This window comes from Hyperolius riggenbachi, chromosome 10, assembly GCF_040937935.1.
Source record: "Hyperolius riggenbachi isolate aHypRig1 chromosome 10, aHypRig1.pri, whole genome shotgun sequence".
Taxonomy (NCBI): domain Eukaryota; kingdom Metazoa; phylum Chordata; class Amphibia; order Anura; family Hyperoliidae; genus Hyperolius; species Hyperolius riggenbachi.
Window position 1 is genome coordinate 248,774,877 of NC_090655.1, and position 16,570 is coordinate 248,791,446.

Genomic DNA, 16,570 nt, shown 5'->3' on the forward strand with positions numbered 1-16,570 from the left:
TATTTGTGCTGCTGGTAAGACATAATCACAGTCACTGCAGGAGGAAGGAGTGTATTGATGATGCTTTCAAACTACTGAACAAATTCCTGCTGACTCCTGTTAAGATTTCCTCCCTGCAGTTCAGCAAGGGTGAGGAGGCGCCCAGAATGATTAAAACTTCATTAAAAGCAGAATAAAATAAGAAGGTAGATGGCTTATCTTTCCACTGATGCTGACAAGGATTTAACAACAAAAAGATTTTTATTTGCACAGGCAACGTGTTTCGTGGGTCTTGCCCACTTCGTCAGGACAGTAACCGTGCCACTTCAAACAAGCCAGATAGCCAGGGTTGCCTCATCCTCCTTAGTGTCATTGGAGAAGTAAGCCACCTCCTACCATTTTATTTTATTGTGCTTTTAACTAAGTTTTATTCATCCTGGGTGCCTCTTCACCCCTGTTGTGCTACGTTTGACCCCCCCCTCCTTTTTCTCGAGGGGGTGGCTTGTACGTTTTAGTCTGAAGAGGCTTAGCCACCTGCAGATCTAATCTACAATTTTGCAGAGTGCCAACGTTCAGCCAACACTGGATTGCCTGATTGGAGACGGGCTGAGTCTCTCCACCTGCCTCAAGTGGTTGGTTGCCTCCTATTGCAGTCTAACTTTGTGAGTATATTTACTGTTGTTAACTCATTCATTTCAGAAAATTGTGACATATTGCACTACTGGGCTCCTGTCGTCTTTGTTTTTTGTTTTTCTAAGGTGATCCTTCTCCTCACCCCCCACTAGGCTCCTCCTTTCAGTGACTGTAATTATATATTTTCAGCAGCACAATTAAGATACCCCCCTCTTTGGCAAATGCAAAAAAAATAACCAGTGTAAAATGTACAGTAAAAAATGTTTTTTACACTTGAACAATTAAAAAAAAACCATTATAAATCCTGGTACTCAGAGATTCTATTTACTATCCAGAAAATGGCAAAAAAAAATATACAGCCTACTGATGACCAATCCCTAGTGCAAAATTGTTCTTTTTCTCGATTGCAAGCAGATCGGACATGCTGGAAAATGTCAATCGAAATACTGGTTATTGTTCCACGTGGGTGTCTTTTTTTTTTTTTTTTTTTTTTTTTTTATTTATTTATTTATTTTCGACCAATATCCAATTGGAAACCTTATTGGAATTACTAAAAAGGCATACGTGTGTACGCTAGATTTCCTCAATGGCCTCAATTCTGGTAGCTATGTGAGGTAAATAATTTTTTGTAGGTAAAGTACCTCATGAGGTATTTCCCTCCTCCTTTTTTTTTTTTTTTTTTTTTTCCCCGAACATGAGGTAAATGCATAAAGTAAGGTAAAACATGGGGTGTTTCAGTGGTAAGCATGCATTAACCTCCCTGGCGGTTCATTTATTTTGCCAGGGAGGCTGCAATGTGTTTTTTTTTAAATTAAAAAAAAAATATTTCATGCAGCCAACTGAAAGTTGGCTGCATGAAAGCCCACTAGAGGGCGCTCCGGAAGCGTACTTTCGATCGCCTCCGGCAATCGAAAGTAACAAGATAGGCCGCAATGAGCGGCCTATCTTGTTTCGCTTTCCTCGTCGCCATGGCGACGAGCGGAGTGACGTCATGGATGTCAGTCGACGTCCTGACGTCAGAGCCGCCCGATCCAGCCCCTAGCGCCGGCCGGAACTGTTTGTTCCGGCTGCGCTGGGCTCGGGCGGCTGGGGGGACCCTCTTTCGCCGCTGCACGCGGCGGATCGCCGCGGAGCGGCGGCGATCGGTCAGCACACGCGGCTGGCAAAGTGCCGGCTGCGTGTGCTGCTTTTTTCAAAACGAAAAACGGCCCAGCAGGGCCTGAGCGGCGACCTCCGGCGGCATACCCCGAGCTCAGCTCGGGATTACCGCCAAGGAGGTTAAATAAATAATAAATAGTCTTTTTTTTAGTTTTTTTTTTTTTTAGGGGGAAGATGTATTTGATTATCTAGCAACCTATGAAAAGTATATTTATAGGTATCCCTTATTTAAAAAAAAAATCCAGTAAATATTTTGTTTTATTTCTACTATTCTGTTCTATTACACAGCCTGAATAGGAACGACACTAAAACAGCAATAGGAACCCCACTAAAAACTGCAAAATGCATACAAATTGACTTTACCTCCAGGTACAGGCAGGTTTTAAACTGATCGGTAAATTGTGCTAACATGCCCCCTAATTTCCATGAGAATAGCTATTTTCGGTAAAATGTATTCAAATTACCTCATGAATTACCTCATAATTTACCTCATGGGGTAAAACATGACTAAAATCTACCAGAATTGCTAAATGTCATTACCTCCATGAGGTAAATTACCGTGCATGAGGTAATGTGTTTGATAACCCTACCAGAATTATGGCCATTATGTCACATCTGAGTATCAATCTGATCAATCACTGGAATAGTATCTGAAGTGAAAATTACATGGTGTGCCAGGCAGGATTTTATATATATATATATATATATATATATATATATATATATATATATATATATATATATATATATATATATATATATATATATATATATATATATAACCTTTATCACAATAAAGTCGTTTTTTGTTGTTGTGTTTTGTTTTTTTTAGATTTTTATTGTTTAGCGTTTACTACCACTTTAATGAATGCAATAGAATTGTCTTTAAATGCTGAGTGTGGGGTAAAGGATACAGTCTACCACTAGATGTCGCCGATGTGGCAGTCACTGCTTCTGGAATACTGGATACAGATCAGAGAGGTTTGTCTGTATATAGTGTAATCGCACTGATCCCCTGACTCGGCATGTCCTTCCTAGGGATCAGAACTGGGGCTTTTATACCCCGATAAAATATTATAAATCACTTGTTAATATTGTAGATTTCCAGGTGTGAGTTAAGGTGGCCACACACGATACAATAAAATGATTTGATTTTACAGCAATTTCGATAACTATGATCGGATCTCCCGAAAAAAACGAAAGCTTTTTTTCATTCGACTGAAAAATCCGATTTTCCTTTTTTTTCCTTTTTCTTTCTTTCTTTCTTTCTTTCTTTCTTTTTTTTTTTTTTTTTTTTTTTTTTTTTTTTTTTTAAGATTGTATGGTGTGTTAGATTGTCGATTTATTAATATACACACCCCAGCAATTTTCTCAGTTTCCAATCATTTTTATCATACTAGGGGAACTGTGTGTGTGTGTGTGTGTGTTTCGTGTGTGTGTGTTGTGTGTTTCGTGTCTGTCTGTCTGTCTGTCTGTCTGTGTGTGTGTGGTACATTGGTCATATTTTTGAAATGTTACAATCAGTCAGAAAAAATGATTGCAATTCTTAAATTGAGCAGATCTTTAAAAAATTGTATGGTGTGCGGCCACCTTAAAGTAAATGTGAAATAACATTTAATCTTAAAGGCAACATTTTGTAAGTTCGACCTTCTGTCCTAATAATAATATTTGCTGTTTCATAAATGGAAGAAGAATTTAAATTGTATTTTGTTGACTGTAAATATTGTTTGTTTCCCCTTTTTTGTTTTATCTATTCTTATTCCTGCAAGATAAGGGTTCTTACCGGTATTTTGTTTTTGTCTTTGTTGTTTAACTGTATGAAAAAGGTAGAAGTAATAAAAAAAAAATCTCAGATCTGTGTTCTTCCTTTTGTGCCTGGAATCTGTCATTGCTCCACTGTGTCCTTTTGGGATGAGCCCCCAGCTGTCCTGTTAGGTAAGCGGAAGCTCTGCCCTCCCAATAACAAGTCCCACTTTTTATTCACTGTCTAATTTTTTGTGGTAAAATCAGGCAGACACAAGGACAGGAAAGACTCACATGATACACGACGGAATGGGCTGCCCAATTACATATGAGCTCAAAATGTGCCGGGGAACCCAAGGTGAAAATAAACAGATGAAATAAACAATTGTATCTATCATTCTGCTCCTAAAAATTACTTTTTTTTAGACATCCCACCATATTTTTTATCTTGTTTAAAAACCTAAATATGTTGAAAAAGTGTTTTGGCTCTGCTCAATGGCATTAGTGCTGCTCATCAGGATTCCAGATATCCATGTAACCTGGATATCCAAACTTTTTTCCGCTATCCAATTCAGGTTCCTGATTTTTTTTTTTTTAAATCCGGGTAGCTATCTGCGGATATTTGGGCGCATAACGCGGATATCCGGATCCGCGAAATACTGTAACTAAGGAGATGATGTCCTGGAGCCAATCAGAGGGCTCCCAGCAGAAGCCCTAGCAACCAATCACAGAGGGGAACCCTGGCCAGCCCCACCTGACCTCATTGAGCCAATCAGAGGGCTCCCAGCCTAAATCCTGGCACCCAATCACAGAAAGGAACACTGGCCAGCCCCCCTGCATAATAAGGAGGGCTGCCATGAAAAGACATATCGTCTTAGCTTGCTGAATGCTCACTGAGAGACATGCGTCAGTGCTGCTGGCCTAGCAAGGGCTGTACACAGTTATAAACCTAAAGCTGTTCAGTGATTAACCCCTTCACCATCACTACACTATTGTTAAATCGTTAATTAGCTTGATTGATGTCATTGTATGACAGTCATATGTGCTCCAGTGCTGCTGGCCTAGCAGTGATAAACCGAAAGCTGTTCAGTGATTAACCCCTTCACTATCACTACACTATTGTTAAATCCTTAATTAGCTTGATGTCATTTGTGTGACAGAGTGTGTGCTGCTGGTGTGTGTATTGTGCACAGACCAGGCCAGCTGCTGCCTGCTGGACAGCTATTAGCCTTAGGTATAGGTTAGGGATTAGGGGATAGGATTACTGTGTTATTGTGTACTTAGTACTGTAGTACTGCAGTCAGTGCTAGTAGTTGTTAGAGTAGTAGTACTACTACTGTGTTAGCTTTCTACAGAACTGCTGTGCTGTGAGCAGTGCCAGTGTGACAGTTAATGTGCACCAGTGTCTTCTCTGCTGTCTGACTGTCACTCGGCACTTGCCACGTCTCACATGGCAAGTGGCTTGTGCTAAGTGCCAATTGCCACGGGCCGCATCCGGCAAGCTCCTGGCACACATTACACCTGCTGCTGCATTGCTTGTGCAGCTCCCATCACCAGGCCAGGGTGCCACAGGCCACTGATACCACCTATATTTAACCCAAAACACAATTGCTGCGTAATTTTTTGGAAGTATCTTGGCTGAAAACTGCCATGTCCCAGTTGTGTGGTTGGACTTTGGACACAATGTGGGCTGCACGACCGCTGTATGGAACCTAGGCCTAATGTTGACAGCCACTTTTTTTTTGGGGGGGGGGGGGGGGAATTTTAAGTCCCTCTGATATCCGACCCGTATTGGATATTGGTGTGATCCGGATTTTGAAAAGGGGTATCCGAGCACCACTAAATGACAGTCTTTCTGTGTTCCAGAGTTAAGTTAATGAACTATTGACCTTTTTTTTTATCTCTACTCTGCACTCACAAGCTGTTCACTGCCAGGCAATAGTTTTATGGCTGTAATTCTTTTTCAGTGAGGGTTACGCTATAGTCCCACCCCTCTTGACCCAATCAGACACTCACTTGCGTACCTAATGTTTAACTTTCAGGCAGAGAAAGAAGAAAAGGAATGCAGCCTTGTTATCTGCTTGGCACTGTACATACATATGTCTATCTCATCATGTCACCTTAGGTACACTTCAGCTTACATGCGGATGAAGATATATAGTCCGCAGTATATGAAACTCTCTTCACTAACAAAATTGTATATCTCACTCAGAGATGGATTTCATTTGAAACACAGTCCTTTAATAGCGGGCTGGCCAGAATGTATTCAGCTAACCCTTTAAGAAGCTTATGTACACTCATCAGGGGGGGGTTAAACCATTCCACTAAATTTGGGATAAATGATGTCAGAATTGATGTACTCTTTTGTGGTTATTATTTTTTATTTTTATTGCGCCAGCATATTCCGTAGCACTTTACAAGGCACAATAAGATGACAAGGGGAACATGGGTACCACCAAAAAATGTACAGCAGAGTCTCAAGTATTGCAACAAAAACAGTAAACATTAGGAGGTTGACCCTGCCCTTGCGAGCTTACAATCTAAAGCAGGGGTCCCCAAACTTTTTTTCAGTCAAGGGCAAGGTCAACATACTTCAGACTCCTTGGGGGCCGGAGTATACATGAAATGGTGTAGAAAAACATAACATTGAGCCGTGGCTTCATAGTCAACGTCTCTGTTGCCCCCTATTTCTTCCGGGTGCCTCCCACTGGCGCACGGAAGGGGGTGTCTGGAACCACCCCCTCGCACTGACACCGGAAGTGCCTCCTGAATCTGAGCAGTGGCAGCCACGGATGTTATAGCGCAGCTGCCACCTGCTCATGTGTGTGCGCTGGGGATGCAACTGCTGACCAGATGTCCTCTTTTCCTCGGACAGTTCCTCCCAGGTTTTTGAAATGTCTCGGGTGAAGAGAGCCGTGAGTCAGAAGAGCCCATTGAAGAGACAGAGAGCTGAACAGCCAAGACTCAGTCCAGTGTTTTCCCCAGAGCCTATCAGCTGGGCAGTAGTGTTGTCCGGATCATGAACAATTCAGATCTTTGATCCGGATCTTTTTTGTGAGTCGAATCATCCGGATCATTCTTTTCATTGTAATGATCCGGATGATTCGACTCACAAAAAAGATCCGGATCAAAAATCTGAATCGTTCATGATCCAGACAACACTACAGCAGATAGGCTCTGGGGAAAACACTGGACTGAGTCTTGGCTTTTTGGCTCCCTGTCTCTTCAATCGGCTCTTCGGACTCGCTCTGTGTTCATCTCTCTTCACCGGAGACATTTCAAAAAAACCTGTGAGGACCTGTCCGGTGAGTGATTTGTTTTTTTTTCATAGGTACATTTTTTTTTTTCTGGTGACTGCTGCCCACTTTACGATTATTTTCTGGTGAATCCTGCCCACATTTCAATTATTTTCTGGTGACTCCTGCCCACATTTCAATTATTTTCTGATGACTGCTGGCTGCTGCCCACATTACAATTATTTTCTGGTGACTGCTGCCCACATTACGATTTTCTGGTGCCTGCTGCCCACATTACGATTTTCTGGTGCCTGCTGCCCACATTGTGATTTTCTGGTGACTGCTGCCCACTTTACGATTATTTTCTGGTGACTGCTGCCCACTTTACGATTATTTTCTGGTGACTCCTGCCCACATTACGATTATTTACTGATGGCTGCTGCCCACATTACGATTATTTACTGATGGCTGCTGCCCACATTACGATTATTTACTGATGGCTGCTGCCCACATTACGATTATTTTCTGGTGACTGCTGCCCACATTACGATTATTTTCTGGTGACTGCTGCCCACATTACGATTATTTTCTGGTGAAATGCTGCCCACTTTACGATCATTTTCTGGTGAAATGCTGCCCACTTTGCGATCATTTTATGGTTAAATGCTTCCCATTTTACGATTCATTTCTGGTGAAACATTGCTGAATTAGGATTATTTTCTAGTGAAACATTGCTGCATTAGGATTATTTTCTAGTGAAACGCTGCCCCATTACGATTATTTGGTGCCTATGGGGAGGGCCCCATCCTCATTTTCGCAGGGGGACCCAGTGATTTCTAGTTACGCCCCTGGGGGGGGGGGTCTCTGGCGGTATGAGAGCGGGGGTACTAGGGGGGCGGCGCAGAGATACATTACCTTTCTCGGCTGTGGTAATGGCGTCCCAGGTCTCCATGGCTAGTTGGCTAACTTTCATCCTGGCTCTAACATGACGTCACCACGCCATCCAGCCGCAGAGGCCGTGCTCCTCCCCCTGAAGGCCATTGGCATTCAGAGTATGCGTCCACGGAAAGAGAAGTACTGCTGCTGGATGAGCTGGAGTCTGGATAAGGCAAGTACAGCCAGGGCTCACTGAGAGGCAAGGTGGGGGGGGGGGGGATGTTTGGAAGCCAGCCAGCCAATCCATGATCCACCATATGTGAGAGGGAGAGAAGGAGAGAGGGGGAGTTCATCTGGCTATATATACACGGGGGGGATCTGACTATATACACTGGCTATATGCAGGGGGATCTGGCTATATACACTGCCTATATGCAGGGGGATCTGGCTATATACACTGGCTATATGCAGGGGGATCTGGCTATACACACTGGCTATATACATTGGCTGTATGCAGGGGGATCTGGCTATATACATTGGCTGTATGCAGGGGGATCTGGCTATATACACTGGCTATATACACTGGCTATATGCAGGGGGAGGCATCTGGCTACATACAGTGGGTATCTCTGGCTATATATACAGGGGATCTGACTATATACACTGGCTATATATACAAGGGAGATCTGGTGAAATACAAGGGGGAATGTACTGAACGGGGAGTCATCTGGCTATATACTATAAATGGGGATCATGCGGTTACCTATCCTAACTGGGGAGGGGGGCCTCATCTGGCTACCTGTGTGATAAATGGGGGTAATCTGGTCACCTATACTAAAGAGGGGTGGAGTAATTTTGTTATCCATAATAAAGGGGGGTTATCTGGCTACTTAATCACTGCCACATTATATATATTTTGGCGAAACACTACTGCATCATGTGTATTTTGTAGGGAAACACTGCGCATTGTGTATTTTGTGGAGAAATGCTGTGCATCATGTGGATTTTGTGGGCAAACGCATGCGTGGTACTGTGCGGCTTGCCAAAAAAGACCTATCAGGAATCCCCCCTTGAAAATCCTGGATTTGCCCCTGCCTCCGGTGCCAAAATTTCCATCTATAGCCAGAAATTGCAGAATTTATCATGGGCAGCTATGTGAGGCGCCAAAATTATTCAGCCGATAGCGTTCTAAGTTTAGTGCTTCAAGTCTTGCAGAGTATTCAATGTTAATAGAGTAGTGTGTGCAGGGCTGGACCTGAGTGTGTGACATACTGGGAAAACAGAGCCGAAGTAATTCAATCAGGTTGCAGTTCTCACACTGTACACAAGATGGTGCAAATTACCTGTGTTGAAAGCACACTGGCAGGAAGAGGTGAAGCGTGCAAAACGGGAGATAAGAAGTCAGTGGTCAAACGGCCGGAAGTAGCGAGGAGACCTTGGTAGAGTTATTGCAGAGAAGGTAATAAGAGATTATTTGACATTAGCATTTTGATATATTTACTTCTAGTAACCCTCCCTTCGCTCCCCACCATACTCAGCTGCACAGAGCACATCTAGTTTTCTCATGTTATCTAAACAGCATTTATTTGTAGGCTGACCTGCTTTAATAATAACTTACTAACAAAATATCAAATATATACTGGCTGGACATTGCTTAGGTTGTAGGATAAATTACAGTGGGGAGATTTGTACAGACATTGGCAAGTATGTAAATAGTCATATATAATCATGGGTGTAACAATAGGGGCTGCAGCTTCTGCGCCGACGGGGGGACCTGCCCTGGGGCCCACGCAGGGCCGTTTTGGGGTGCTGGAGGGGTCGCAGCATGAGGGGAAAGCTATGGCCTCACTCGGTGGGGAGGGGACACGGCGGCAGACAAACATACCTTCCGTGCGTTCCAGCGCAGATGCTTCTCTCTCTAGTGTCTGATGTTACTTCCTGTTTATACAGAGGGGAGAGCTTGAGGTGAGGAAGGGGGGGGGGGGGGGGACCGTCCCACCGACTGTGGCCATGGCTTTCCCCTCATGCTGCGATCCCTCTAGCACCCCAAAATGGCCCTGAACAGGCCCTGGGGGGGGGGGGGGGCACTCAGAATTTCTGCAGGGGACCCGTTGGGTCTTAGTTACGCCTCTGTATGTAATAGCATATAGTAATAGCAATATACTGTATATATAAAAGCAGTAACTGTATATATAAGGAGAGGGGGGGGGGGGGGTAATTATTAACCACCTTGGTGTTCTATTACCTGCGCCAGGGTGGTGGCGCAGCAGTTTTTAAAAATTATTTTTTTAATCCTGTAGCTAGCCTAGCGCTAGCTACATGATGCCACCCTCCCTGCGGCGTCCCTCCCACCCTTCCGATCGCCGCCGGCGCGTACCCACGTAAGGAAATCCCGTTCTGAATGGGATTTCCTTAAGGGCTTCTCCCGTCGCCATGACGATGATCGCGATGACATTATTGACGTCGTGATGTCAGACGGAGTCCCGATCCACTACTCAGCGCTGCCTGGCACTGATTGGCCAGGCTGCGCAGGGGTCTCAGCGGGTGGGGCGGCGGTTATGTGGCCCATCGGCGGCGGCGATCGGGACCAACATGCAGCAAGCAAAGTGCTTGCTGCGTGTTATAAAAAAAATTGTGAAAATTGGCCCAGCGGGGCCTGAGCGGCACCCTCCGGCGGTCATGGACGAGCTGAGCTCGTCCATACCGCCAAGGAGGTTAAAGGAGGCGCTAGTCTACTTTAGGGGACCCAGCAGGAAACCTCATAGGGAACAGATCTCCAATCACAGCAGCCTTTGCAGCACAAAGCGTTGTGATTGGCAGAATAGTGTGGGCGTGGTTTACTATAATCTGAAACCTAGCAGCTCGAGAGGGTGCCGTCCACCCAATCACATTAGCATAATTTCCCTATGAGGTTTCCTGCTGGATCCCCTAAAGTAGTCTAGTGCCTTAAAGGATACCTTAGCTCTTGTAAAAATTCAAAAACAGCGGGAGCAGGCATGTGTAGGAGCTCTGCTCATGGCCATGATTTCCACCTGCTCTCCTCCGCCCCCCTCCGTTAAGGCCTAATGTCCCCCTGAAGTTATTTCCGGCACAGGAGGGTTGGTGCGCACTCGCTGCCTGGGGAATCACCTCCTTGATTGAGCGCCTGTGGCCAGGGGCACTCTGTGCATGCGCACTACGCCACAACTACGTAGTTGTGGCCTTGATGGAGGGGGGATGGAGGAGAGCAAAGGGAATGATGGGCATTAGGAGAGCTCCTACACATGCCTGCTCCACCCCCCATTTTTAAAAGGGCTAAGGTATCCTTTAAAGAAAGCATTAGTGTGAGATGAAATTTACTTTCAGTGTCAGGCAGCGCTGAGGGGTGGATCGGGACTCCGTCTGACGTCAATGACGTCAGTCCGATTGACGCCATGGGGGAAGCCCATACAGGAAATCCCGTTCAGAACGGAATTGCCTGTTGGGTATTTGCGCCGGAGGGGTGGGAGGGATAGCGAAGGGGGGGGGGGGAGCACGTAGCTAGCGCTAGGCTAGCTACGTGCTGAAAAAAAAATAGCAAAGAAAAATAACCCCTCCGGCAGCCGTTCACAGGAAATAATTAGAACGGCAGGGAGGTTAATAATTATAATATGCCAACATTTGTAAAGCGCGTTTCTCTTGTGGGATGCAAAGCACGTGAGAGCTACAGCCACTAAGCTCAATAGCAGGGCTGTGGAAACAGAGTCAGAGCAATTTTTGGCTTCTCAGAGTCGAACAAAAACGCTCCGACTCCTAATAAAGTTAAACTGTAATTAAAGGAATAAAATGATACAATGTTCTATGAGTAGTTATGTAAATCAGGGAGATACAAATAATCCAGTGTTATAGTCTTGCCCAATGACTCCTTACTGAATAGGTTCTGGCTTACTGAATAGGAAGAGCCGAGATTCAAACCCTGGTCTCCTGTGTCTGAGGTAGGCCCTTAACCTGTACCCTATCCAGCCTACTGAGGAGTCTTGCTTGGAAAATTAATGACTCACCAAACTGACAGGCCCAGATTGATGTCACCAGAACCTGTAGGCCAGACATTCTGGAAACCTGGATTTCACTTTCTATGAACCTACAAACCGTCACCTAACTGCAAGTGTGCTGCCAGGCCCACCCTGTATTATGTAAACAGTAGCTAGAGGTGCCCCCACCAGTATTAGGTAGCCAGAGGTGTACCTGAGTCTAGGGAACTCCGGTTACCCAATACTGGGGTTGCAGATGTGCTGCCCTCCCAGCATAGAGAGTCAGATGAGCCCCCAGTATTAGGTAGGCCCCAGTTTAGGTATCGTATGTGCCCTTCCCCCTAGTATAGGCAGCCAGTTGTGCCCTCAGTGGTAAGTTGCCTCCATAGTATAGGTAGTAGATGTGCCCCCCCCCCAAGTATTAGGTAGCTAGATGTGCTGCCCATGTTAAGTAGCCCCCAACCCCCACAGTAAAGGTAGCAGATGTACCCCTAGATTTCTGCAGTTTTCCTCTGTATACATATTAGTTATGCCTCTTCCTAAGCAAAGTTGCGAGTGGAACATAAATGAGAGGTTACTCACCCGGCTCTTGGCATTCCACCGACTCCCCCTTCAGCCACGGATCCAGTGTCCTGTCTATGGCTGCAGTGTTTCATTCTGCACGTGAGCCGACAGCACATACTGGCGTGTGACAAGGACAAGAGATGCCGCTGTAGCCATGATGGGAGGCTGGACGCGCAGCTGAAGGGAGAGTCAATGGGATGCCGAGAGGCAGGTTAGTAACCTTATTTGTGTTCGGCTTGCAACTCTGCATAGATAGATGGGGAGCAGAGGGGGGCACTCAGAGAGGGGCATGAGCTGCACCTTCACTCTCAGGCATCTGTAGAATTGCCCTGTGTAAAAGAGAAATGTGTGTGGATTAGTGGCCACTCCCACAGGGTGGGAGCTCTGAAGAGTGGGAAACTCCCACAGGATGTGACCAGCTGAAGGAGGAGGCTAGGACTAGGGATGGTCAATGAGATGCAAATCATTTTGAGTTGATGCAGCATTAGCACATTTCTGCAGCTTGAAAATGGACAAATCAAGTCCTGCTGAGCTAAAATTTGATTGGTCCATTTTCAAGCTGCATACATTTGCTTACAACATTTGCATAATCCTGCACCAACTTATTAATGATTTGCATCTCATTGACTATCCCTACAGATGACATCATAAGCAGGTCCTCTCTTTGATTTATCATTTCCTGCAGGAACAGATTTACTAGAGCAAATGTCTCACTACAATTATACACTCTTATCATTATACATTCACGTAGGTCTAACTTGTTTCTGTGCTGTGAAATATCCTATACTATTCTAATCTCCCATAGGGCTGATAATCACCAGTTTAGTATCTTTCTCTCTCTTTAGAGATTACATGATCACCTTATGGAATATGGACAAGAGACAGAGTCACGTGACTGAGAGGATATTAAACCTTACCCTGGAGATCATCTGTCTGCTAACTGGAGAGGTGAAAAGGATTGTGGGAGGATCACATGACATCATATTTGTTACTGTACATAAAAAAAACAGGCCTGACCGGAGAATTCTGGGCGTGTGGTATGACATTGTTGCTTTTTTCAATGTAGAATATTCCTCTTGTGAAGTTTGGGGGTCAGGTGACCATCACGGTTCCCCCATGCCTCTCCTGGACACTTGAGAGAGACAAGAAGATTCTGCAAGTCACTAACAAGATAACTCAGCTGCTGATGGGCAAGGTGAGCACTGCTGGGATGTGTCTGGATAGTGACTGTATGCGTGTGTCAGGTTCCTGTAAGGTGTCAGGATGTCTATTTCTTCATGCAGGAGTGGAAATATATAGATGGACACGAGGACCTCTACAAGGACACCATGATGGAGAATCAGCCGCCCCTCACCTCACCGGGTAAGAGCAGACTTTTATTTCTTGTAAAGGAGAGAGCAGTAAAGAGGATCCACCTAGATCTCCCCCATCATCTGCTAATCACACAGAGACAATGTATTTAGTCAGTGCGTGTTTCTTACAGATGAACCCAGTCACAGAAACCAACCAGAGAGACGTACAGGTCCTCTTTATTCCCAGGAATGTCCACAGGAGGATCACACCATCACCCACCATTATCAGGTAGGTACAGTTGAAAGCCAAACTAAGAAAATATTTTAAATATATATTGACAATGAAAGTGCGCTCTAAAACCAATAGAAAATATACTAAATAGTAGTATCAGAAATATGAAAACAATAATACAAAATATGTGCAAAAAATTTAGACCTATATACTGTATGTACAAGTCCATGGATCGCGGTCCACCAACCATGTAGTACAAACCAGTCCACAGATACTCCTTAAACTGCACTCACATGTATCAAATATCAGGTTCTCCAAATATATTTCTTCCTTTGTGGTTATCCTCAAAAGGTTTTAAACAGAAAAGAAAGCAAAGAAAAAAATACATTGTGTAATACTGTATATCAATTGTACCACGTGCTCTTCATTTCAGAGTGGCCTGAAAGTTGGTACCATCACCTCATATCCAAGTATTACAGACACTCACCCTTTTAAAGTGTACCTGAGATGAAAGCCATATTAGGTACCATATTTACCTGGGCTTCCTTAACCTTCTCCGGACCGCATACTGTAAATCCTACGCTGCACTTGTGGCTGTCCAAGCCTGATGCGGTGTAGGATTTACGCAGCCTGCCATTTCCGCTTCCGACACGATCGTGTGCACCCGAGATGGGGGATTAAGCTGTCATATGACAGCGGACATCTCCCCTCAGTGATCAGGAGCCATGGCAATTGGCTCCTGATCACGTAATCACTACAATCGCCGGCGGATCGTAGTGATCACTATTACAGCAGTGGCGGTAGGAGGGGAAGAAGAGGATCCACTCAGCCTCCTGACGCTCTGGGCGACATCCCCGCTCACTCTGACGTAAGTGTCGGGTCCCGGCTTGATGACGACATCAAGCCGCGACCCGGAACTTAACAGGAGTGCGATCGAGGTTACCAGCGAGAGAGCGGAGGGGGCTCGAGCTGCTCATCGCTGGAACCTGGGAGGTGAGTAAATGCTGCTAGCAAAATGGGGCACTCCTGCCTACACTGGGGACACCATACCTATCTAGCCATACTGGGGATCCGGCTGCCTGACCCTCCCAAATGTCGTCCCCCCGCATGTAAAATAGCTTGGTCCTTAAGGGGGGGTAAGGCATCCAGTCCCCAAAGGGTTAAAAAGGAACTTCAGTGAAAATAATGTAATAAAGTGCTTAATTTTTACAATAACTGTATAAATGATTTAGTCAGTGTTTGTCCATTGTAAAATCTTTCCTCTCCCTGATTTACATTTTGACATTTATCATATGGTGACATTTTTACTGCTGGCAGGTGATGTCAGTGGAAGATGCTGCTTGCGTTTTTTGGCAGTTGGAAACAGCTGTTATTTCCCACAGTGTGATGGCAGAACCGTGGTCCTGACATCACACTGTGGGAGGGGTTTCACCACAATATCAGCCATACAGAGCCCCCTGATGATCCGCTTGTGAAAAGGAAAAGATTTCTCATGGGAAAGGGGGTATAAAGGTTTCTCTTTAAGTCCCATTGAGGCCACTAAGTCCCTCGTTGTGTCCCCGGGTGGCTCTTGTCACCTGCAATAGTGCCGAAAGCCTGGGTGAGTCACGCTTCGCCGCGCATGCGTACCCCGGACGGGCTCGCTTCCCCTTCACACTCCCATCCCTGGGATCGTTCTGCACCTGCTCAGTAGTACTGCGCAAGCAAACAATGCTTCCAGCCACGGGAGCATGACGGTGCTGGACATGCACGACAAAGTGCATATTGGAGAACCTGATATTGGATACATGTGAGCGCAGTTTAAAGGGACTCCAAGCACCTCTCATAGGTATGCCTTTAAGACTCCGACCAGTACTGCAAAGTACTTAAAGATGCATACCTTTCTGTAGCCTGCTCTCCTCTTTCATTTGATGCCTGAATCGCCATTTTACACCAAATAGTTTTCGTTCAATTTAAAAATCGTGGCTGCCATCCAGGGCTGTGGAGTCGGAGTCGGAGTCGTGGAGTCGGGCAATTTTGGGTGCCTGGAGTCGGAGTCGGGAAAAAATGCACCGACTCCGACTCCTAATGAATTTGTAACTGTAATTAAAATAGAAAATATGATAAAATGTTCTATTTCTCAGATAATAGTCATGAAAAATAATGTATATATACAGTACATATACAGTAATAGCTGTGCTTAGTCCACAAAAATGAAATAAACCAATCAAAATTAGTTACTTGTGCTGCTTCAATAAAGCAGTCCCCGTATTTTTAAGGTCAGATATACATATCTGATTGTGACTGTATATATGATGTGTACACAGGAATCTCTTATATACACTAAAGCAGGCCATACACTGGCTCGATTCCCGGCCCTTTCGACAGCAGATTCGATCCTGGGATCGAATCTGCTGCCAATCGTTTGCGGTAAACGCAGCCGCCGATCCGATTTCCTCCCGAAATCGGATCGGTCCGTCGATCGCGCCGTGCGGGAAATTACCCTCGATCGCCCGCGGGTAAAGTGCGCGTCGCTAGCGGCGGCCGATCCGATCAAGTATACATTACCTGAGGCTGGCTCCCGGGCGTCTTCCCCACGCTGCACGGCTCTGTTCCGGCTCCATCCATCCCGGCGCTTCCTGTGTCACTGCAGTGACCAGGAAGTTCAAATAGAGGGCGCTCTATTTGAACTTCCTGGTCACGGAGTAACACAGGAAGCGCCGTAATGGAGCCGGAACAGAGCCGTGCAATGCGGAGAAGATGCCCGGGAGCCAGCATCAGGTAATGTATACGGGGGGGGGGACAGGCGGCAGGAGCAGCTCAGCAGATGGTGAATCGGTTTCAGGCTGAAATCGATTCACAATCTGTTTGCAGTAAAGGCAGCCATAC

General features: G+C 45.4%; 1 protein-coding gene across 1 annotated transcript in view; it reads left to right on the forward strand.

Moving 5' to 3' along the window:
• Positions 1-8,996: 8,996 nt before the first annotated feature.
• LOC137537062 (uncharacterized) overlaps positions 8,997-16,570 on the forward strand; it is a 56,057-nt gene continuing 48,483 nt past the window's right edge. Inside the window, exons 1-5 of the mRNA XM_068259208.1 lie at positions 8,997-9,084; positions 13,024-13,126; positions 13,245-13,373; positions 13,462-13,540; positions 13,662-13,759. Coding sequence (XP_068115309.1) covers positions 13,031-13,126; positions 13,245-13,373; positions 13,462-13,540; positions 13,662-13,759 — 402 coding nt within the window. The 5' untranslated portion in view covers positions 8,997-9,084; positions 13,024-13,030. The remainder of the gene's footprint in view (positions 9,085-13,023; positions 13,127-13,244; positions 13,374-13,461; positions 13,541-13,661; positions 13,760-16,570) is intronic.